Raw genomic sequence first — 19,777 nt, forward strand, 5'->3', positions numbered from 1 at the left:
TAACTCTTAATGAGCGCAAAATGCCCTGGGATGCAGATTTGGAGGGTACGCTAGAAATGCAGGCATGGATTGGACTTCAGTACTGCAGGAGATGAAATTTATGATTTGATTCCTTTTTTAAATGATGGTGTAGATAGTTTTATTGAGATACTCTTTTTTTTTTTTTTTTTTTTTGCTTTCTTTCTAGTCTAAATAAAACTGATCAGATTTTCAGTCCACCATATGGGGCCCAGTTATATCAGTCCTGCAAATACTTCTTAGTTTTCCGTTATGGATGAAGTCACTCTTCAGTAGGGAAAACAAGTTTAGAAACAAACTTTCATATTATGAAAGACAGGCAGTGTTCCAGCGCTGAGCACTTAACCAGAGCATCAGGAAATCAGAACACCTGGCTGTGCCCAGCTCCATGCTATTCCCCTGGACCAGTCCCTCACCCTTTTAGTGCCTTCACTCATTCATCTGTAAAGCAACTATAATTGCATTTATATCACAAGGGTGCCTTGATGCTTGACAAATGAGAATTGACCCAAAATTCATCCTTCAGAAGCACTGTATGAGCAAAACCTTGCTCACATGGTGGTTGTGGACAATTAGATTAGAAGAGTTATAAATGCGGTCAAATTGAAATTCCATTTAGAAACTGTCAAACTGTTCTTGATAATTTTTCTTAGTTTTCGTTTAATTCTAGTGTAGAATTCTGCATGCATCTTCCAGAAAGGGTTTATGTGCTTCTTTCCTTCTTTTGCAACAAGCCAGCATATTTTATTTCATGTTATATTAAACTGTCTTTTTGGGCAAATGATTTGTTCCCAGAGCAATACCTTGGAAAACTGCATTTAGCAAAACAAAGAAAAATTATTGTTTCAGAGAAAGCCTATCCTCCATGTATTTGAGCATATTGCAATCACTTACAAGCATTGTACATGGAAAAAATATTCCAGGTTTTATGAAAAGGGGGTTCCCTAATTGTTGTTATGTTTTATTTAATTAGATTTTTTTATATTTGCTATAATAATGTTTAAAAATTAAGCTGACTTTTGCAACAAACTGTAGAAACATATGGTATACAGCCTGTAGAGGCTCTCAGTGGCAGTAGTATTACTGATAATATTTGTGAATTAGAATCTGCTTTCCTCTGAAAAATAGCTGTATGTTCTCCCAATTTAAAATACTGTGGTTTTGCCAACATGTTTTCATTACCATTAACAGTTTTGGGAGAAAAAGAATGGCTATGATCTTCTTAAATACATTTCCTTACTCCTGCATGGCTGTGGATCTTTCAGGGTGAGGGAGGCTGAGTATCAGACTCAGCATCTCCTCCATGTATTCCATGAGCCCACTTAAAGAAACCAGGTGAATGCAGGGGGGCCTGTTTTACCGGGACCTTCCCCCAGGTAGCTTAGCCCGACAGCAAGAGAAAAACTGGAATTGTTGCTTGGTCGAGCCACTTTTGCTAATAAAGACATGAGCACTGGGTGCTAACCAGATCACAGCATGCCAGGAGGTTTTCTGTCAGCATCCCAGAGTAAGGTCCAGCCCCCAGGAACTGCTCCTGGAAGGATTTGTAGGTACAGCTTGGTTTCCCACAAGAAATCATATGGCTCAGGAAAAAAAATCCTTTGGATCTTACTTTTTTATGTTCAAACTTGCAAAGCACTTTAAGAACAACTCATGCTCACAAACAGCATTCCTCTGACTTATCTCTAATGTATGCTTGAAAGGCTCTGTGCCAAACAAAGTGCAGAGATTAAGTAAATGAAAAGATACTAAACTCTGCAGCAGGGAACTGGTCCAAGTAGTGGTGTTCTCAGGAGCACCAGAGCTGGTTTCAGTTCACATTCAGCCATATGCAGTCTGCAGAATTCACTTTTTAGACCTTTTACCCTGCTCAGCTTCAGTAACCAGCTTCCCAAGGCTCTCCCTGGTGACTGGACTCACTCAGATCTGAGGGTTCAGACCACACAGTCTCCAGAGCCCAGTCCATGGGAAAATTTGACCTTTCAACAAAGCTGACATGCTCAGGAGGAGACCTGGCAGACCAGTCCCTCAGCACTACTGCACACCAATGAACTCATGCGAGCAACACCTTCGGTAGGGTGTGCAAACAGAGGTTCCCCTTCCCTTCCTCCCAATGGCTGTCAAGCTGGAAGCAAGACAGACCATGGTACTCCTCTGACAGCATTAAACGTGAGCTGATTTTTTTACCTCAGTAGCTGCGAGTCATTAAAAACTCACCTTGAATGCAGAAACAGATGGTCCTTACCTATAACCCAGACCTCAGCTCTCGGGCTTCAGTGGGCTAATGGAAATTTTCAGTGGGCTCATGGAAATAAGTGGTTTGGTGGGACACACGTCCGCCTCTTCAGCTCACTACAATAAAATCCATAAAGGACCAACAAATTTCCTGTGAACTGATCCTGGACCAACGTCTAGGAGGCTGAAAATAAGTCAGCCTTGAAATCTTCTCCCTTTACCACTAATCCTAGTCAATACGGGTCTCTAGCTTTATTTCAGTTAATTTGGCCTTTTCTGAGGGTGATGTGGGTAGTTGACAGAGAGATACTCCTTTCATCTTTGCTTGGGTAGGTGGTGTCTAATTCTAAAAGGAACCTCTCAGCAGTTGACAGCAGGTGACTAATCTGCAGAAACGCCCAGGCTCCTCAATCAAAGAAGTGAAAAAATTCTTTCTGACTGTGTCTTTCAGGATTTTGCCGACTCTGTATACCAAATGGTTGCACAGAAGTTCCGGGAGCTGACAGATAATTTCACTTCTATGCATGCACGCCACAAAACTCTTGCAGGCATTGTGATGACCAAAGGTAAGATATCCTCTCATTTATTTTCCTCTGGCATTTTTCATGACTAAGTAATACATTATTTACCTCGTCCACAGTATTGAAGGATGCCTTTACTCCCACACAGAAAAATAAATAGTAATGCAGAGAAAAGAAGCATTAAATATTTACATCTCAAGTAAGTTCACACAAAAAATGTTGGCAACAGAGGTAAAGATTTATTCATAAAGATGTCCCTACATTGCTTTGTTTACAGGACAAAATGCAGACCTGTCTGATTTTGCTTTTCCTAATAGATGGGGGGGGGGGGGGGGTGTAGTTATCAATAAAAAGTTGTATTATCCATTAATTGCTTTTTTAGATCTGGAAACACCAAGTTTTTGTTGTACAAGGCTACCATAAACCTTGTTTCAGACTGGCAACAAAAGCAAATCTCAGCCCATTTCCTTTCCAGTCAAAAGAAACAGACCCAGAGCACATGTTGTTTTAATTCTACTTTGCTCTAACCATGGGAAATACTTACACTTATCAGCAGGGCCTAACTTTGATATTCACTCCTGTTAAGAGTTAACTGATGGACACATACTATATAGAAATCTTTAGCCCTTTGATGAAACTGTTGCATAGATGGCCTGTCTGTCTTTGTGAGCGTACCTCAGCTGGGGCACCTCAGTATTTATGAGAATGTCAGCAGTGGAGATGCTGCCATAAACTTCATTCTCACTTAGACATGTGGAGCAGTGGATTGAGTTTAGAAATGAGAAGATAAGCTCAGAGGGGAAAGGCATGTATAATTCATTCAGGCTCGTTTTACTCCTTCCTTTCAACAATTACATTAGCTAGATTCAATAGGGACAGTTGTGAATATTGCAAGGCAGCAGGATGGAGACAGGATTATCTGCTGGATCTTTTCCAACCACAGAACCTAAATACAGCTAAGAGTTCTGTGCAGAGTAACTTATTCTCCTCCTTTCTGATGTGAAAAGAGTGAGAAATTCTCTCCTGAAACTAGAAGTAGAGAAGTTGGCCTAAAAGTCTTTTAGACCTTTGGTTGAAACGGAACTCCTCCTCAGCTAAATTTGTTATCATTTCGCTTAATCTGGTTTGGGTAGTTATTTTTTATATTACTTTAGGATCTGGAATAATGGATGAGTCTTCCATTTTTTAAGTAAGTGCTGCACAGCCATAGTGTTGTACAAACACAAAACATGGTTTGTAAGTCCTACGGACCACAGGAGACATATTTAGTAGCAAGAAAAATAAAAGGGAGATTGTGATTGACTTTGGGAAGTGAAATATGCACCAGCATACCAGCTGCCTTGTCATAGTCAGATTTCTTGGCTGTAGGACTCATCAGATTTTAAAAAAGTGTTGTAATTTATTAGAGGAGCGCTTTCAAAGCTGGACCACAAGGAAGAACATTTAAATATGCCTTTTATAAGAAGCTAAGTTACAGGAGCCAAGAATTGTTACTTTAATCACTTGTTGAGGGGAGGCTGTACACAGCTTAGTGCCCCTGTTCAGTTTTCTTATATTCAGTGTGTATTTTGCCTGTAAAAATTTCATTCCATTCTACCTTGCCAAGGTACTACTTCTGCATTCTTTAGCCCAGGCCTAGACCTGCTTTAAAAAGCATGATGGAACGAATGCAGCCTCATTGCTGTATGACCAAAGCAGCAGTTTAAAACCCCACACCATACAGGAAGAGAAGTCACCTAAAGGAGTCATAACTTTGAAAATTGTGCCTGCTGAGTGCATGCAGTACTAGGGGAGGGAAGAGGCACATCCAGATCCCTGCTGGCCTTGCTGGGCAGCTGGGGCTGTCTGTGTCTCTTCTTTGGGGAAGGGGTGAAAGTGTCCTCCTGATGTTTTTTTTTATGAGTCCCATGACCTTAGTGGGATTTTACACATTTGTATTTCATATTTCATCTTAGTCAGCATTAAGACACAGTATAATTTTACTTATATTCACAAACCATTTCCCTCAAGGCTTCTTTTTTAATTCTGAATTCCCTTTTATGAATTCCTTCAATCTGTCAGCCATCGAATTTGTCAATATCTTACTGGTTTTGTGGACCCTAGAAAAGAAATGCACAGATATTAAGTGATTCACAGAGGATGCAAAGCTAGAAATAGCCTTATCTTGGTACATTTTCCAGGAAGACTTGAGTTCTTTCCAGCACAAGAATGTCTGCCAACCGTGGCAAGATGAATCATTTGCCATTTATGTCATTATTTTCTGTACTAAAGTTGTAGATTTGTGGTCTGTTCCCCACCATCATTCCCAGAGGTAGCAAGGACCTTGACACACTCTGTTCAGAGATGGCACAGACAGGTTTTCCACATCAAACACTCAAATAAGTACCAATTTCCTGTGTTTTTAACATAGAATTTGGCAGAAAAACCCTTAGATCTCTGCAGTTTACTAATGACATCAACAAAAACAAATCTGGTAATGTCTTGTTGCATTTGGTACCATACGCACCCATAACAGACAAAAATTAATTTGTTTTTACCTTCATTTCAATTTAATGTCATCCTGACTAGAAACAGATTTATCTGTGCTTGTACAGTTTTCAGACAAAGCTGGTAAAAAGCACAATGTGATTCTGTGATAACTGCTGTTAAGATAATACAAAATCTCTACAGGCGAAACAGAAGTGTGCTAGATTGGTTTTCTTTTCCTGAACTCTGACATTTTTTTCTGCCATTTCAGTTTCCCAGGGAAACCAAAGAGAGTTACATTTGTGCACTGTAATTGACTTATGCTGTAGCACCCAGGGCAAATTCCAAAGTACGAGAAAGAAAAAACTGTAGAAAATGATGTTATTGACTGACTGTGAATGTTCCGCAGTAATAAATTGCTAGTCAGAAAAACAGGCAGTCCAATGTATTTAGATATGCTTTGCTCTGAATTGTGATGAAAAGTTAAAAACTCGATGCATTTTTGTGAAAGTAAGTTTTCAAGACATTTGATTAGTAGACATCAAGATAACCTTGAAAACACCTGCCTAGGTATGAGCAAATTATCACACTAGATACCAGCTGATGTGTTGTTATCTGATGTAATATAATAATTGAATATCATAATAATTAAAAAACTAGCATAACAGATCTTGAACTAAATGTTTCAAAAGATGGAACAGCTGAAGTAAATTATTTAACAGTTTTGCAGTTCTAATGTATTTGAAATCTGCCCATCCTCTAACACATTCTAATTTTGTTGAAACACATTCAGAGAAGATTGTTCTATCAAAAATTGTTTGATTGACTCTAGGAAAAATTGTTTAATGGGTAAGACATTGCATTCAAATCTTCCATGTACAGCAAGCCATATTCCCACAGGATATCTTCAAGTAGAACAATAAGTATACTTGTTATTGTAGCATAGTATTAATATGAGGACCTAAGTTTTATCGCATACTGACTATCCACAGTAGTTCTCCTGACTTCTCTAAAGATATGATGGGTTCACATATGGTAAATTAAAAACATCAGTTCACCTGTGGAAGAGACAGTCCAGATAACATCATGTCAAACACAAACCATCCCCTCAGAACATGCATATCCAGGCATGTGATGCATGGAGTTAACTTTCCTCATAGTATTTTGCATTTGTGGATAAAACACAGTTGATAACACTAATGTTTTGGCTATTGCTGGACAGTGCTTGCAAAGTGTCAAGACTTTCTCTCTCCCATTGCCATCCCCATCCCCAGCAAGTAGGCTGGGGGTGGGCAAGAGGCTGGGAGGGGACACAGCCAGGACAGCTGTCCCCAGCTGAGGAAGGGGATATTCCATGGCCTATCACATTGTGCTTAGCAATAAAAGTTTGGGGAAAGAAAGAGAAGGGGGAGGCATTTGGGTTTATGGCATTTGTCTTGCCAAGCAACCGTGAAATATCATTATCTCAATCCATGAGACTTCTTGCCTTCCTTCTATTTTCTCTCAATCACATAGGAGAGGGGAGTGAGCAAGAGGCTGGGTGGGTGTTTGGCTGTTGGCCAGGATCAATCAATATTTCATTTCAGGGTGCGCAACAACAATAGCTGGACATACTCTTTCTTGCTGTCACAGATTAAGGTAACCTACCAGCTCCCACTCTTCCTGTGTGACTGTCTTGGGGGCAATTTGGACATCTTATTTTGACCCGCTTGTCTGCTGTACCTTTTTATTCAAAAAAAATCAGGGGAAAATATTATTATTATTATTATTATTATTATTATTATTATGCCAGTAGATACAGTTGGAAAAAATCAAGGGCAAGCAAGCTAATATTTTCTAACACAGGTCAACAAGTGTGAAACCACAACACTCTCATGTACCTTCACCCCTGATGCACGGAGTCACAGATTACCAGGTGACAGGAGGCCAAGGAGCCGCTGCTGAGAAAGCAGGTCTTGCAGGGCTTGGCGAAGCGCATGGTCCCACCACGGGTCAGCGGTCAGGGCAGCTGGCTTTACCGGTGCCCGGGTGATGGAGGAGAGCGCAGACGGTGCTGCCTGCTCCCCGAGCTGGGAGATAGGAAGCCCCCGGGCAGGGCAGGGCAGCGCGGGGTGGGAGCTGGAGGTGGGAGCTGCACACCGAGCGCTGCGATTTAGAGGCTGGCGGCATTCACGCTGGTTATTTACACCACAGACGGAGTTTGCCTTTGCCAGCTCTGACCAGATACGGGCATACGTTTGCGCTCTACCTGAAATCACTGGCCGCAGTAAAGAATTCCTGTCACTCAGTGCAAAGATGATCTATTATTGCCAAGTCCTCTTTGCAGAAAAACCCTCCCATAATCATTATGGACAAAATGAGACTGCTATTTAAACACTATTTTCCCATTTGTGTTTGACAAATCTTAGCAGTTTAAATACTGATAGGAACTTTTTGTCATGCTTTCTGTTAAAAATGAAGCATTAAGAAAGTTCAGTCCTTTTCACAGGAGCGTGGCATTCATAGAAAAAGGTTATGAGTTGATTTCTCACTTCAATTTTCTCTCTTCTATCTTTTTTTTTTTTAAGCTGACAATCATTTTGATGTTAAAAGCAAACTAGGAGGTCTTCTCAGTTATCTTGTATGAAATAAAGATGAACTGGACAAAAGAGCCCTAAATAGCAATTTCATGCTGTGATAAAAGATGGGAAATTATCATCTGTATCTCATGGAACAGATCTTAATCATTGTTAAGTGGAATAACAGAAAAAAGTAAAGTTGACAATATGTCTCCGTGGATCCTTACAGTCATATTAAGACTCATAAAGCCTGACGTCTAAGTACAATCAGGAATATTGATGGCCAATTGTTTTCTGATCCTTAGTTTAAATAGGAAAGTTATAAAGTAGTAAAATACAGTAGAAAATGTAGGCCCTATGTAGAGTGTCAGTCTGCTCCATCCCAGATTGGATTCAAGTAGCCAAACCAGTTAGAGGAACTGTGAATAATTTACAGATTACTGCCCAGGGCACATCCCTTCAAGAATAGAGTCACAAGAGTAATTTAGGCTCTCATGCCCCATTTGCGTAGTTAGATGGATGCTAAAAGCCTGATCCCAGTGAGACTCAGTGTTTCAATGAGACTAAAATTCCCGAATCAAAATTGGGTGCCCAAACTGCTGACATGCTTTTGAAAATCTCATGAAGTTTCTTCACCTTCACCAAAGTAATTTGACATTCTTGGAAACATTATCCACTTCTTACATGTGCCCAGGTTGACACATCAACACCAGTTGACAGGTTTGCTCAAAATATTTTAAAATAGGTAGATAGATAAGTAGTTAGAAACCATATATGTCACTCTTTCTCAGAAATCTGTTTTCCTCTGGTTATAAACCTTAAACCAATAGTCTTCAGATTTGCTCTAAATAATTTTGAACTCCATAAGAGCATCCCTTTTCCACAGCTGAAACTCTATTTCTGGATTTTGTAATGTAGACCTATAAGGGGCAGACTAGGATTCCTGCAGCCCAACAGATTTAGGTTTCCAAACTCCAGCTCAAAGGATGTTTGAGGTTTTGCAGTTAAAACTGTGGCTCCACCAGGTTCATCACTTCTTTTAAAATAAGGGCTTAGGCATGCCACTGCAAGTACTCCCCCTACAAGAGCAACTTCGGGTGTTTCTTCATCTTTTCTGTTAAATCAGTGCTCAGGAACAGAAAATAGTTGAGGATACACTACTTAGAAACCGAAAATATGAGATGGGACACAGCCCTGTGGCCTTGCGAAGAGTAGGGAAAAACAAGTTCAAGGTCATCGTTCCAGGCTGGATTATGTATTTTACACTAAACAAGATGATAAAATGCACGCACCAGCTGGGAGTAAGTACAGAACTAGGGCTTCACTTTTGGAGGTGAGCACCCCAACTCTGTCCTCATAGTTGTTTGGTAGCACACGTTCAGCAAGAAGAGGGGAAAACACCCCCCTCATATCAGCAGTTTTAGGCACTCCCATGGGAGAATGACCTAACCTGGGAAGGGAATTGAGCCCTCATTTCCACCTGCTGCACAAGCTGTAGGTGTCTCCAGCCCATCTTACTGGTGCCTTTGGGGCAGCTCCAGCAGCAAACGTCTTCTTCCCTGCTGTGCATGCTGGTTGTTCTGGTTTCCTTTTCAGAGCAGCTAGCTCTTCTCTGAGCTTTTTACCCCAGACCATTTACTGTCTCTGGACTTAGCATTTGGTTCTTGCTGTTTCAAGAATATTTCTGATTCAAATAGTAACTGACATCTCTCAAAACCTGGATGCAGGTGAGGCCCTGGCTCTCTGTCACATATAATTGCATTCGCCACCAAGATGGGTATAATAATTAACATAAAACATGGAAATGAAAAATAGGCACTTCTGTTTCCATCCCTAAGTGTGTGAAGCAGGGAGTTGGAAAGTTCAGACTTTCATTCTGCTCTGTGATAAGCCAAACTGGAAATTCTTCCAATCTCAATAACAAAGAGTGCTTCTCATCTTAAAAACAGAAGTTTATTGGGTGAATAAAGGTTTAGTGACATCAACCGTTGCTTTTACTTTACTGACCTAGTAAAAAGCATAGGAAGATGTTTTTAAATGCAAGTACACTTAAGAAAAAAGTAATGAGGAATAAGTTCCTCCTGTACTTATCTGCCAAAATCCACATTCAGGATTTCATCCTTTCTCACTAGCAATTAAGGATCTCACTAGCATATAAGACTGTCAATTTACCTAGTGCTCAGATATCAGTGGCACAATATTTGTTAGAGAAACACAGATATCTGCCCTCAGGACCTGGCAGGCAAAGTGCAGTTCAGTCCTGTTTTAAAATTAAGAATTACCTGTAATCCCCTACACAGCTCTGTTTCTGTGGAGGAAAACAGTGTTCAAACTCACATGAAAGGAAAGGACCCTCAAATAGCATTGATTCTGCCACTACCAATTTAGCTTAAAAAAAATCCTCGTGGATTTGGTATGGGGATGAAGCATGCAGGGGCCTGGGCTGACTGTCCCTCCTTCCCCTCCAGATTTCCAAAGCCCACTTTCAGAAAGGAAGGGAAGGCAAAGGGCACTGGTACTTGCAAGAACAGCACTGTCTCCTTCCACACTCCTCAGAAGCAAAGCTGATAGGATTTCATCCTTTCCATCCACTAAGGGGAGGAGAGAAATGGACCATAGAAATTAGAACTGGGAAAGACCACTAAGTCATCCAGTCCATTTCCCTGCAAGTGCAAGATTGTTCCCTGCGGTGCATTCCCGAGTGCTTTTTCTGGTCTAGATTTAAATGAATCAATTAGCAATGGGGCTTTCAACACTACCTTGGGAGACCATTCTAGTCTAATGGATCTCATTGTTAATAATTCTCACCAGTTATTCAGCCTGACTTTTATTTTCTGTGATGTCATCCCAGGTCCTCAGTTGTACTGCTCCAAATTTAGTACCCACATTTCTCCTTGGGGTTTGCACCCTTCAGATACTTGGAAGCATTTATACCACATTCATAGGTCTCGCTTACCAAAGGTTTATATTCTTCATTTTCGTACTCTTTCCTGTTGGGTCACTCTCCTCTGCAGCCCTCAGCAGTTTTGCCCCTGTTTTCTGATTCGCCTCCACTCTGGCAGCTTCCTCTCCATTCTTTTCTGGGACAGGAAATTCTCTTTGTGAATGAGACTTACTGGTAAGACATGCATAGGAACATCTTGCAAAATGGATTAGTGCAAGAGTCCTTTTTCAGGCATCTGAGAATGTGATCGAGCAGTTCAAAACTGGTTTGTGACAGAAAGGGATTTTTCTTCCGGAGGAACTGAATTTGGAATTTGTTCACAAAGAAACACCCCACGGTACTGGGGGAAGTTTACTGTGCCCGGCTGTGAAAGGAGAGCCATGGCTGCTCTCAGACAATACCCTGGTTCTTGGTTCCAGCACAGAGGGATCAGAGATCAGGGCAGAGAGGACGGCGCCTCTGCCCCTGCTCATTCACTGACGAAGATGAAGAGCACTGCAGAGAATAGCCTTCCCGAAGTGGTGCAGTCAGAGGCAGGATTACCCAACACATTAATAAAGGAAGAAAATACGAGGCTCTCAGAGGCTCCCTCTACACCCTCTCTTTCCACACAAATACAATATATTCACTTTCACAGAACCCACAGGTTGACGTCAGGAAAAGAAATCCCTGCACAACTCTGGCATTTCAAAGACTGCTTTCCATTTGTACCCCCAAATACCTTTAACCTCACTGCTAGCAACTTCTTTATTCCTAATATTTCCTAGCTATGTATTTGCCTTTTGTTCAGACTTCTGCTATTACATTTCATAAGCCCTTAACATGCTTCTTCCTTCCCAGTTTTTTGGTCAGCCACTTCTTCACACCAGCCGCTCCCATCCATCTCAGGGCTGCTCCTCGGGACAGCCAACTGCAAGCTATGGGACACAGCCGGGGTGCTCACTGAAGTCCTAGGCTCCCATTTGTCGCTGAAATGATCACAGTCACCATCACTGGTACTGTAGCAAATGGAGAGAAGACATTGAGCAGAGTCTTTATTGCAGGCAGATAAATGCATACTGTTAATAACTGTATGCATACTGTTAATCATGCCTGCTGTACACAATTCTTCTCTTATGGCTGCATATTCTTTTTTTTTCGGAGCCACGAGTGTGGTTTTGTTCTCCATGCAGAGCTGGGAACAGCAGTGTGTCAGGAGTGCATATTCTACATTGAACCTGAAGGGTAGGGTACTCCATGCCACACACACCAGTCCCTCGATCTTCAGCTCCCACCTCACACACGCATCTTGATTTCACTCCTCTTGAAACTTCAGAGGGGGTTGTAGGTGCATCACCAAGTTACAGGCCAAATGGACCGATGTACCTGGGTGAACACATCCCTCACTTCTAACCGTAGACCTACCCCCATGCAAGCATTAACAAACAGGGACAATGGTTTCAACTCCTTTTCAGAGAAACATGTCCTTTTCCTGCTTTTTTTTCAGGGAGGAGAGCTCTTTGCCTCTTTTGCAGAAGTGTTTTGCATGGGACATTGCCCATTCCCAGGGTGGCGAGCGCAGCCCCCAGCCTGGCAGCGCAGTCCCCCGCAGAGCTCTGCGCGGGCTCAGGGACCTGCCTGGGGACAGTGGGGTGCAGGACTGTGCCCACGGCTGTGCCCGCAGGCAGCTTTTCCAGCATCACTGCCCTTTCATGTCTTACTATCTCTTATTACAAAATTAAAGCCATTCTAAGGATGTAGTAGAGCTGCCAGGGAAGAAGATAACAGAAAATAATGTGGAACTTGTCAGTGCTGTGTAGCATCAAGAAATTTTCCTTCCCTAAACAAACCTGAAATGGAAACCTGAACTTATTCAGCTATGAGTAGAGGGTATTTAAAAAAAAAAAACCAACAACAAAAACCAAAAAACCTCCTCTGTGATCAGAGGTCTATTAAGCTGCCTTGAAAATTATTCCAAATGCACTTTTTTGCAGATAACAATAGACAGTCCTTTTGACTGATTTGTTAAAAAAGGTAAAGAAAGAGCATAAAATTATTGCTTATCAGAGAAAGAAGCAGCACCATTTAAAATAACATGAAATTGTACCCCATGAATTATTCAGAAGGCTTGATGTTACACTATCATTATTTCTGGTTTTCCTCTTTACAGCATAGGATTTTGTGTCAGTTGTCTCCAACCCAATAAAGGAGGTGGGTTGGTTTTTTTAATTAATCAAACCTGATTTTTCTGATTATTTTTTCTAATTTAAAATGAATATATTCCAAGCAGTGAGTTGTCTTCATGGTGTCATGTTGAAAAAGAAGATAGATTTCATTACCACTAGCAGGGTCTAAAACATGCAGTGAAATAGACGATACTGACTGGTGTTTCTCTACGTGTTGCACCAGCTGCTGAGCAGCCAAAGTGTGATCCCAGTTGTATGCTGGCATTAGCAGTTGCAAACTCCATCCTGTTCGATGTGAATTAAGCTAACTGAATGTCACAGAAGTTCTCCATATACAGCCAGTGTGATTCAGTTTTCTGATTGCATGTAAAAGTCAACACCTCTTGCAATTACCTAGTGATTTTGATTTTCCTTTTCCAACACATAAATATGCAGGGCTACAAATTCTGTATTATGGAAGGACTTAATGATCATAACACACTAGAAGTGAGAGTAACTCTATTAAAGTCAGTAGAAACATTGATTAGACTAGCCAAAACTCTCTGGTTTTATTGGTAGAGCTGTGTCTCGAAGCAGATGGGTGTAGACAGTTTGCATTTATGGCCATGGCTGACTTAAAAGCACAGCTCATAACTGTAGTCCGTAAGATGTCAGCCAGTTCTCCACATCCAACTTATATGCTGACAAAACCTTCATATTTTTTCTTCCTTACTGTCTCTTCTGTCAGCATCTTTCTGAATCATTTCTATTGCAAGCCCTGTGGCTGCAGGACTTATGTTTTTAGAGATCATGTAGGGAAGACAGCATTGTTTGCTTTATGTGTGTAATAGCCCAGCTCAAGGCAATATGACCATCCATGAATATATTAACATTAATACAAACAATTATACTTAATTGTTGTGGGGAAAAAACTAAAAAAATTACCTCAGAAAGTTTAAAAATCATGGAAAAAAAATTTAAAAGGCACTACATTTGCTCTCCTTGCCATCTTACTATTTGGGGAGTTTTACACAGCACATGGTATTTGGTTACTTATCATAAGAGAAATCTTACTACAGGCATCTCTCTACATTGTAGAAAACTATACTTCTGCTGGGTGTCTACAGGTCTTCAGAGTTCATGAAGAGAAGTCAGCAATACTAGGGTGTAATGCAGACTATCGAAAAGCAAATATCTAAAATAGGCCAGGTGAATCACGTCCCAGGAAAGTTCCTCTCCTTTGACTATAAAGACACACTACAGTGATTAGCTCAGCTACAGACATCTAAACTCCAGTTATCCAGAATAGCTGAAATGAATCCCACCGCCGGTGTCAGCAAACTGAAAATGGCTTATAATAAAACCCATTTGCTTTTCAACGGCTCGGCTCTGACGTGCAAGTCTGGAGTATCACTGACACAGCAAGCATGAACATCAGCAGAGTGGAGGTTGCCCCTGCCTGGCTGTGGGAGAAGACCCTGCCTACGAGACCCCAGGGTAGGGCTTAGGCTTTCAGCAGAGCACCAGAGAGAATCGTTACCTCACCAGATCATTAGACTGAATCTGTGATCAAAGACGGTGCGTCATTTAGAGGTCCGGTTTTGTTCTATAACGCAACTAATTGATTGGCAGAATTTCTGAAAAAAAAAACTTTGATTTCCCTTCCCGCTCTCCCAGCTCTCCTCATCAACACGGCGTTAGCCGGGACCCAGCCAGTATGCTGACACAGCTCCCCAATTTCCTTTCCTCTGCTCCATTTCCTTTTCAAATTGAAAACTATTAGGAGTCTTTAGGCAAATAATAGAAACCTAATGCAGGTGCCTGTTATAAATCATTCACTAGTTACTTTTAACCTAATGTCTCCTCAAACATTACTTCGCAGAAGGTGGCGAGGGAAAGAAATGCCTCATGAACTCTGACAATCAGTGGGTCAGGAATTAAGGTCATAATAATGTAGCCCATTTCTTCTTGTTTGTCAAATGACCTGAACACAGTTAGATTCCTGGGTCTTTCATCTGAGATTGGCTCCCCTCGGTAAGAACATGGGTCTTGCCAAGAGCAATCCTCTTCTAGCATCATGCCCTGCCGCACACCCCGAAGTGGGGAAGGTGGGACGTGGCTGGTGTTGCCAGGTTAGTGCTAGTTCAGGGGTTTGCCACACTCAACGCTATAGCTTTCCTAGGCACAACCTGATGATGTGCTCGGTCCAGATCTGCCGCATGTCTGAGGTTAAATTAATCAATGTTTAAGAGGTAGCTTGACATTTGTAAATAGAAATCACTTGAGAAATTTGAAGTATTTTGCAGGCAAAATAAAATAGGAAGTAAACATTAATAACAAGAGTTAGTAATGACTGTTTTTTATGCAAAATAGACAAATGTACAGAAGTGCCTATTAATTCTGAATCACTGAAGCAAGTACCTAGGCTCAAGAGTTGGAAATGCTGCCTAAAATGCCAATGTGATCAGTCAATGTTAAAATTTGCCTTCATCAACTAGGCATCATGTGTCTTACTCTCAGAGACAAATTCCTCCTATGTTCACTGGAAATAATATCAAGCATTTCAGAGGGGATAAACCTCCAACCCTATGTATGTACAAAAGAAGGCATGCAAGAGGGCAATCTGTTAGCATATGTGCTCCTGAACACATGGAGCAACTGTCAGGTTGTTGGAAGTATTTCTCATCATGCTGGGTGCCCTCACATGCAGCATTGAATGGTGCTACATTGGTCACAGATCACTTTCCCCATTTGGCTCCCCAGTGAGGTGTAAATATTTCAGAGCTAATGCATAAGTCATGTACACCTGTGTTTCTGAGTGTCACAGTAGTGAGACATAACTCTTGGGTATTTCTGAGCATGAAGGAACGTGTTTTATTTTCTGTCATTGCAAATGGAAAATACATGGAGATTTTCAATGTTTAACACTCAGACTGGTTCTGCAAATTCTTGGACACCATTTCCTCCAGCCCCAGGCAACATCTCAGTGATGTTCTGCAAACACGTGCACCTCGCCAGGACTGGAAGACACCCGAGGCTGTGTCCACACGTGACTACCTACTGGGGCTCCACATCACTGAAAGCCAACATACGGAGTTCATTCACCCAAAAAAAGAACACCCCAAGCACACTTGCTATTACTGTGTGGGTGGACATTGTGATAGCAAATGAGATTAGAGGGATTCATATTCTTGCTACATCAATAGGTGTTGGGTGCCTTTGTCTTTCATTTGTGAATAAATCCAGACCTCACAGAAAATCCTGAATGCATTCATCATCTTACACTCATACTAGAAGAGAGAAAGAGTTAAGCTTATTTATGGATAAAATGTTTGAAATAATAAAAGGCATCACACCATGCACCGGACTGATTGGGAGGGGTGAGTAAGGTATAGCTCCTGAAGAGCAGGACGGCTTCCCCAGATGGTCTGCTCTGTATTTGCAGAGTGTAGTGCTTTGACTGCAAGGTGAAGGGGGAGATGGGGAGGCACATTAGGGATATGATAATGTAAGGTGAAGGAAGCAGTCTCACTGCCCTGAGAAGGAATATTGATGGAGGTCCTCAGGTGCAGGCAGAGAGGCTGATGGGCTTCTGAAGAAGGAAATTGCCTCCTGGTGTACTTCTGCTGTGCTGAGGAAAATAAGATTCTGTCTACATTGGTAAATAAATAAAACAGAACCAAAAAATAGTTGATTCTTATCAGGGACCTTCCAACCAAGGAAAATACTCTATACTCTTCAGGAAAGTATACAGTACTTTTTGAGATGATGAGTGGGACTCAAAAACCTCTGTTGCGGGCAGTGCCTCATGCACTGTTTGGTGTTAGTCCACATGAAGGACACAGTTAACTAGATGGACATGTGTCTGATCTAAGGTACCTATTATTTTTCTCATGAAAGTAATGACCCTAAAGCAAAGTGACATCAAAGCAATTTTAATGTACAGACTATAAACACCTTTCTTTGTAGGGAAGGAGCCATTTGTCCACCTCAACTTTTTATCTGGTAATAAAACAGGAATAAACACAAACACTTTGTAATTTAATTTCTCCACTGCATTCTCCCATGTGCTTCCATCTTCACTTCTCAGGTTTTCTAGATTGCCAGCTTTTTTTTTTTAATAAATACTCCCAAACACTTTTTGGGGGCCACATTTATAGTAATAAATAGAGATTAAACTTCCAGCACAAACATATAGTGATGTATACTTTGTCACTGCACCTATAACAACTTCTGTATGAGACTGTCAGAACCAGGGGGTCAGGTGTGATTAACTGAACTTTTCACAATACTTACACCTCTCATACAAATGTCACAATGCTGCAATGCCACAATACCACTAAACCTTTTGAACTACTGATGTAGCTATCATATTGATATAGGAATGAGATAATTTTGGTATCATTTGCTATTATATACATTAAGAATAGCAACAGTGCTATAGCCTGTCATCTACCACTAGTTCCAGTGCTGTGTGGAGATTATGAAGTATTATTGGTCCTATTTACTAACTGGGACATCACTGGCAGCACCAGCGCTTCATGATTAAAATATAGTTTCCTTTCTCCATTCAGTTGTTTTCTCATATCACACCAGTGGATCTTATGAGAGAACATGGCCCCAACCATGGTGCTTCTAACCCAAAAAATCTCTGCAATTTTTTGTTTTTTCTGCCACTCAACAGGCTTCATCATAAGAAAAAAATAATATTGCTGACTTTATAATTCCTAAAGCTTTTCTACAGCTAAAGTAACATCATAGAAACAGCATCACAATGGCCCATGGTGAGATCGTTTCCATTCCCCTTGTAGGTACTTGTAGCCTCAGGCCTGTCTTTGTCACTGATTCGTCAGACTTTGAGGGCTTGATTAAGTTGCCTAAACACAGACATCCATTTCCACTGAGTCACTTTATGGATTTCCATCTGAGATGTGTGAGGAGGGTGCAGAACCTCCTGGACAGCAGTCAGAGGTTAGGCAGGACACCGTGGGCATCTCAGGTGGCACTACATGGGCACAACCACACTAACCCCAGCAGTCTGACCTGCTATACTGTACATGTGTTTGCCTACACACAGTCGTGTACAGCTGTCAAACACAGTCCAGCACTCTTAGGCTACTTTGTCACATCTAGAGGAAGCACCCATCAGCCAGAAAAGTCCTTTTTCCCAAGAGCTGCTCCTTTGTTCTTTGGTATTCAGAGAGATGCATCCTGAAATGTGCTGTTCAATAGATTATTTCAGTTTGGGCTCAGTTCATTCTTAACTCTTCTTTGAAATTGTCCACAAGGCTAAATAAGCTACATTTTAGAGTGAAACTCACGTACTGTTGAAGTCTGTGAGCATTCTGCCACTGACTCCAAAGAAATCAGGATTTGAACCTAGAAAGTGTCTATCTGGACCAAGAAAGGCATGTTTTTCAATTGCCATCACCATTATCTGGAGAGGCAATGGAGGAACAGAGCTGGTCTCAGTGATGAATGCTCCGTCCCTGAAACCACAGTGGAAAAGGCACCGAGGTAGCTGCTCTTGGAGAAAAGGAAAGGAAACTGAACTGAAAGTCAGATCTGTTTTTTCTCTGAGATTTTTAAACAGCAGCTCCAGAAGTGTTACTTGCATTTTATTTAGTACTTACAGTGCAACAGCAATGAAACCTAACATTACAGGGAGTGTGTGTTCCCACCAGAAAATGTCTTCAACAGCTCATAAAAACCTGGCCATTTATCAGCACTGCAGGAGATCTTTATTACCTCCCTACAGCATATGCTCTTCTATGATGTAGTTATTGATTTAACAAGTAAACTTCGTGGCAAGCTTTTATCTTGGAATTAGCAGCGAGACTGAAATAGAGCCCTTATTATTCTAATAACAGAGATGTGAGATTCCTGCATGTTCCAAAGGCCATATCATCACCTTAACAAGCATCCCATTAGGGCTGTCTGGGCTGCCACATCAAAGTGTGAGCTGTGAGAACTTTAACAATCATGATATCATACTCACCCCCGGCAATTTCACAACCCTTTTGTTTTTCTTCCTACAGGTTTGGACATCAGGCAAGCTCAGGTTATAGTGCTGTCATCGGGTACCAAATGTATAAATGGGGAATACATTAATGACCAAGGGCTTGCGGTCAACGACTGCCATGCAGAAATTGTGGCAAGAAGGGCATTTGTTCACTTCCTCTACTCACAGCTGGAACTACACTTAAGGTAACTGAATTCTGTTGATGCTTGGGCAATGTTATACAGCCTTCAGTGGAACAGATCCATCCTCCAGACATTTGAACTACTTGTTTCTTTATGTTGTTATTTCCGAGTCTTTAGCTGATGAAGAACCAATACACTGCACAGAAAAAAATGAGAGTTATATAGTCTAGAGTGTTGGGTCATAAGCTCCTTTACTTCAGCTGATTTTCTTTCTGTAGCTATTAGATATGACTCATAAAGTTGGGTTTTATGAAGCCTGATGATTTTGTACAAATCTTTACGTGCGGGCTTATTAGCATTATTCACTGGCCAGAGAGTGGAAGGGGGTCATTTTGCTCACTGCAGCCATTTTCCTGTCTTCCTTGCTGCTGCTGAAATATCTCGAGGAAGTGATTTATTGATCGTTAATTCCTTCATCGACTCACTAGAGAACCAATGAGTGTTAACAGTACAGTAAACTTTGTGCCAAAGTGCAAGATGCTCTCACTCACTCCTTCTTTATGATGTTTTAAAATGTTATAGCATGTAGAATCATTACAGAGGAATTATTGTTCCTGTCTTCAGCCAAACCCACCTTGTTACCATTTAAATGGTTAATGGGTCATACATTGCCTGGAAGCTGGTAATAAGTGAGGCACCCCAGAGGTCTATCCTGGGACCTCGCTAATCATGTCTATCAATAATCTG

At 41.3% G+C, this 19,777-nt stretch overlaps 1 protein-coding gene across 1 annotated transcript in view; it reads left to right on the plus strand.

The window, feature by feature from the left end:
- The window catches only part of ADARB2 (adenosine deaminase RNA specific B2 (inactive)), a 321,084-nt gene that overhangs the window by 256,476 nt on the left and 44,831 nt on the right, over positions 1–19,777 (plus strand). Inside the window, exons 4-5 of the mRNA XM_069778153.1 lie at positions 2,705–2,819; positions 18,925–19,093. Coding sequence (XP_069634254.1) covers positions 2,705–2,819; positions 18,925–19,093 — 284 coding nt within the window. The remainder of the gene's footprint in view (positions 1–2,704; positions 2,820–18,924; positions 19,094–19,777) is intronic.

Source organism: Haliaeetus albicilla, chromosome 2 (genome assembly GCF_947461875.1).
Source record: "Haliaeetus albicilla chromosome 2, bHalAlb1.1, whole genome shotgun sequence".
In the NCBI taxonomy this organism is placed as follows: Eukaryota; Metazoa; Chordata; class Aves; order Accipitriformes; family Accipitridae; genus Haliaeetus; species Haliaeetus albicilla.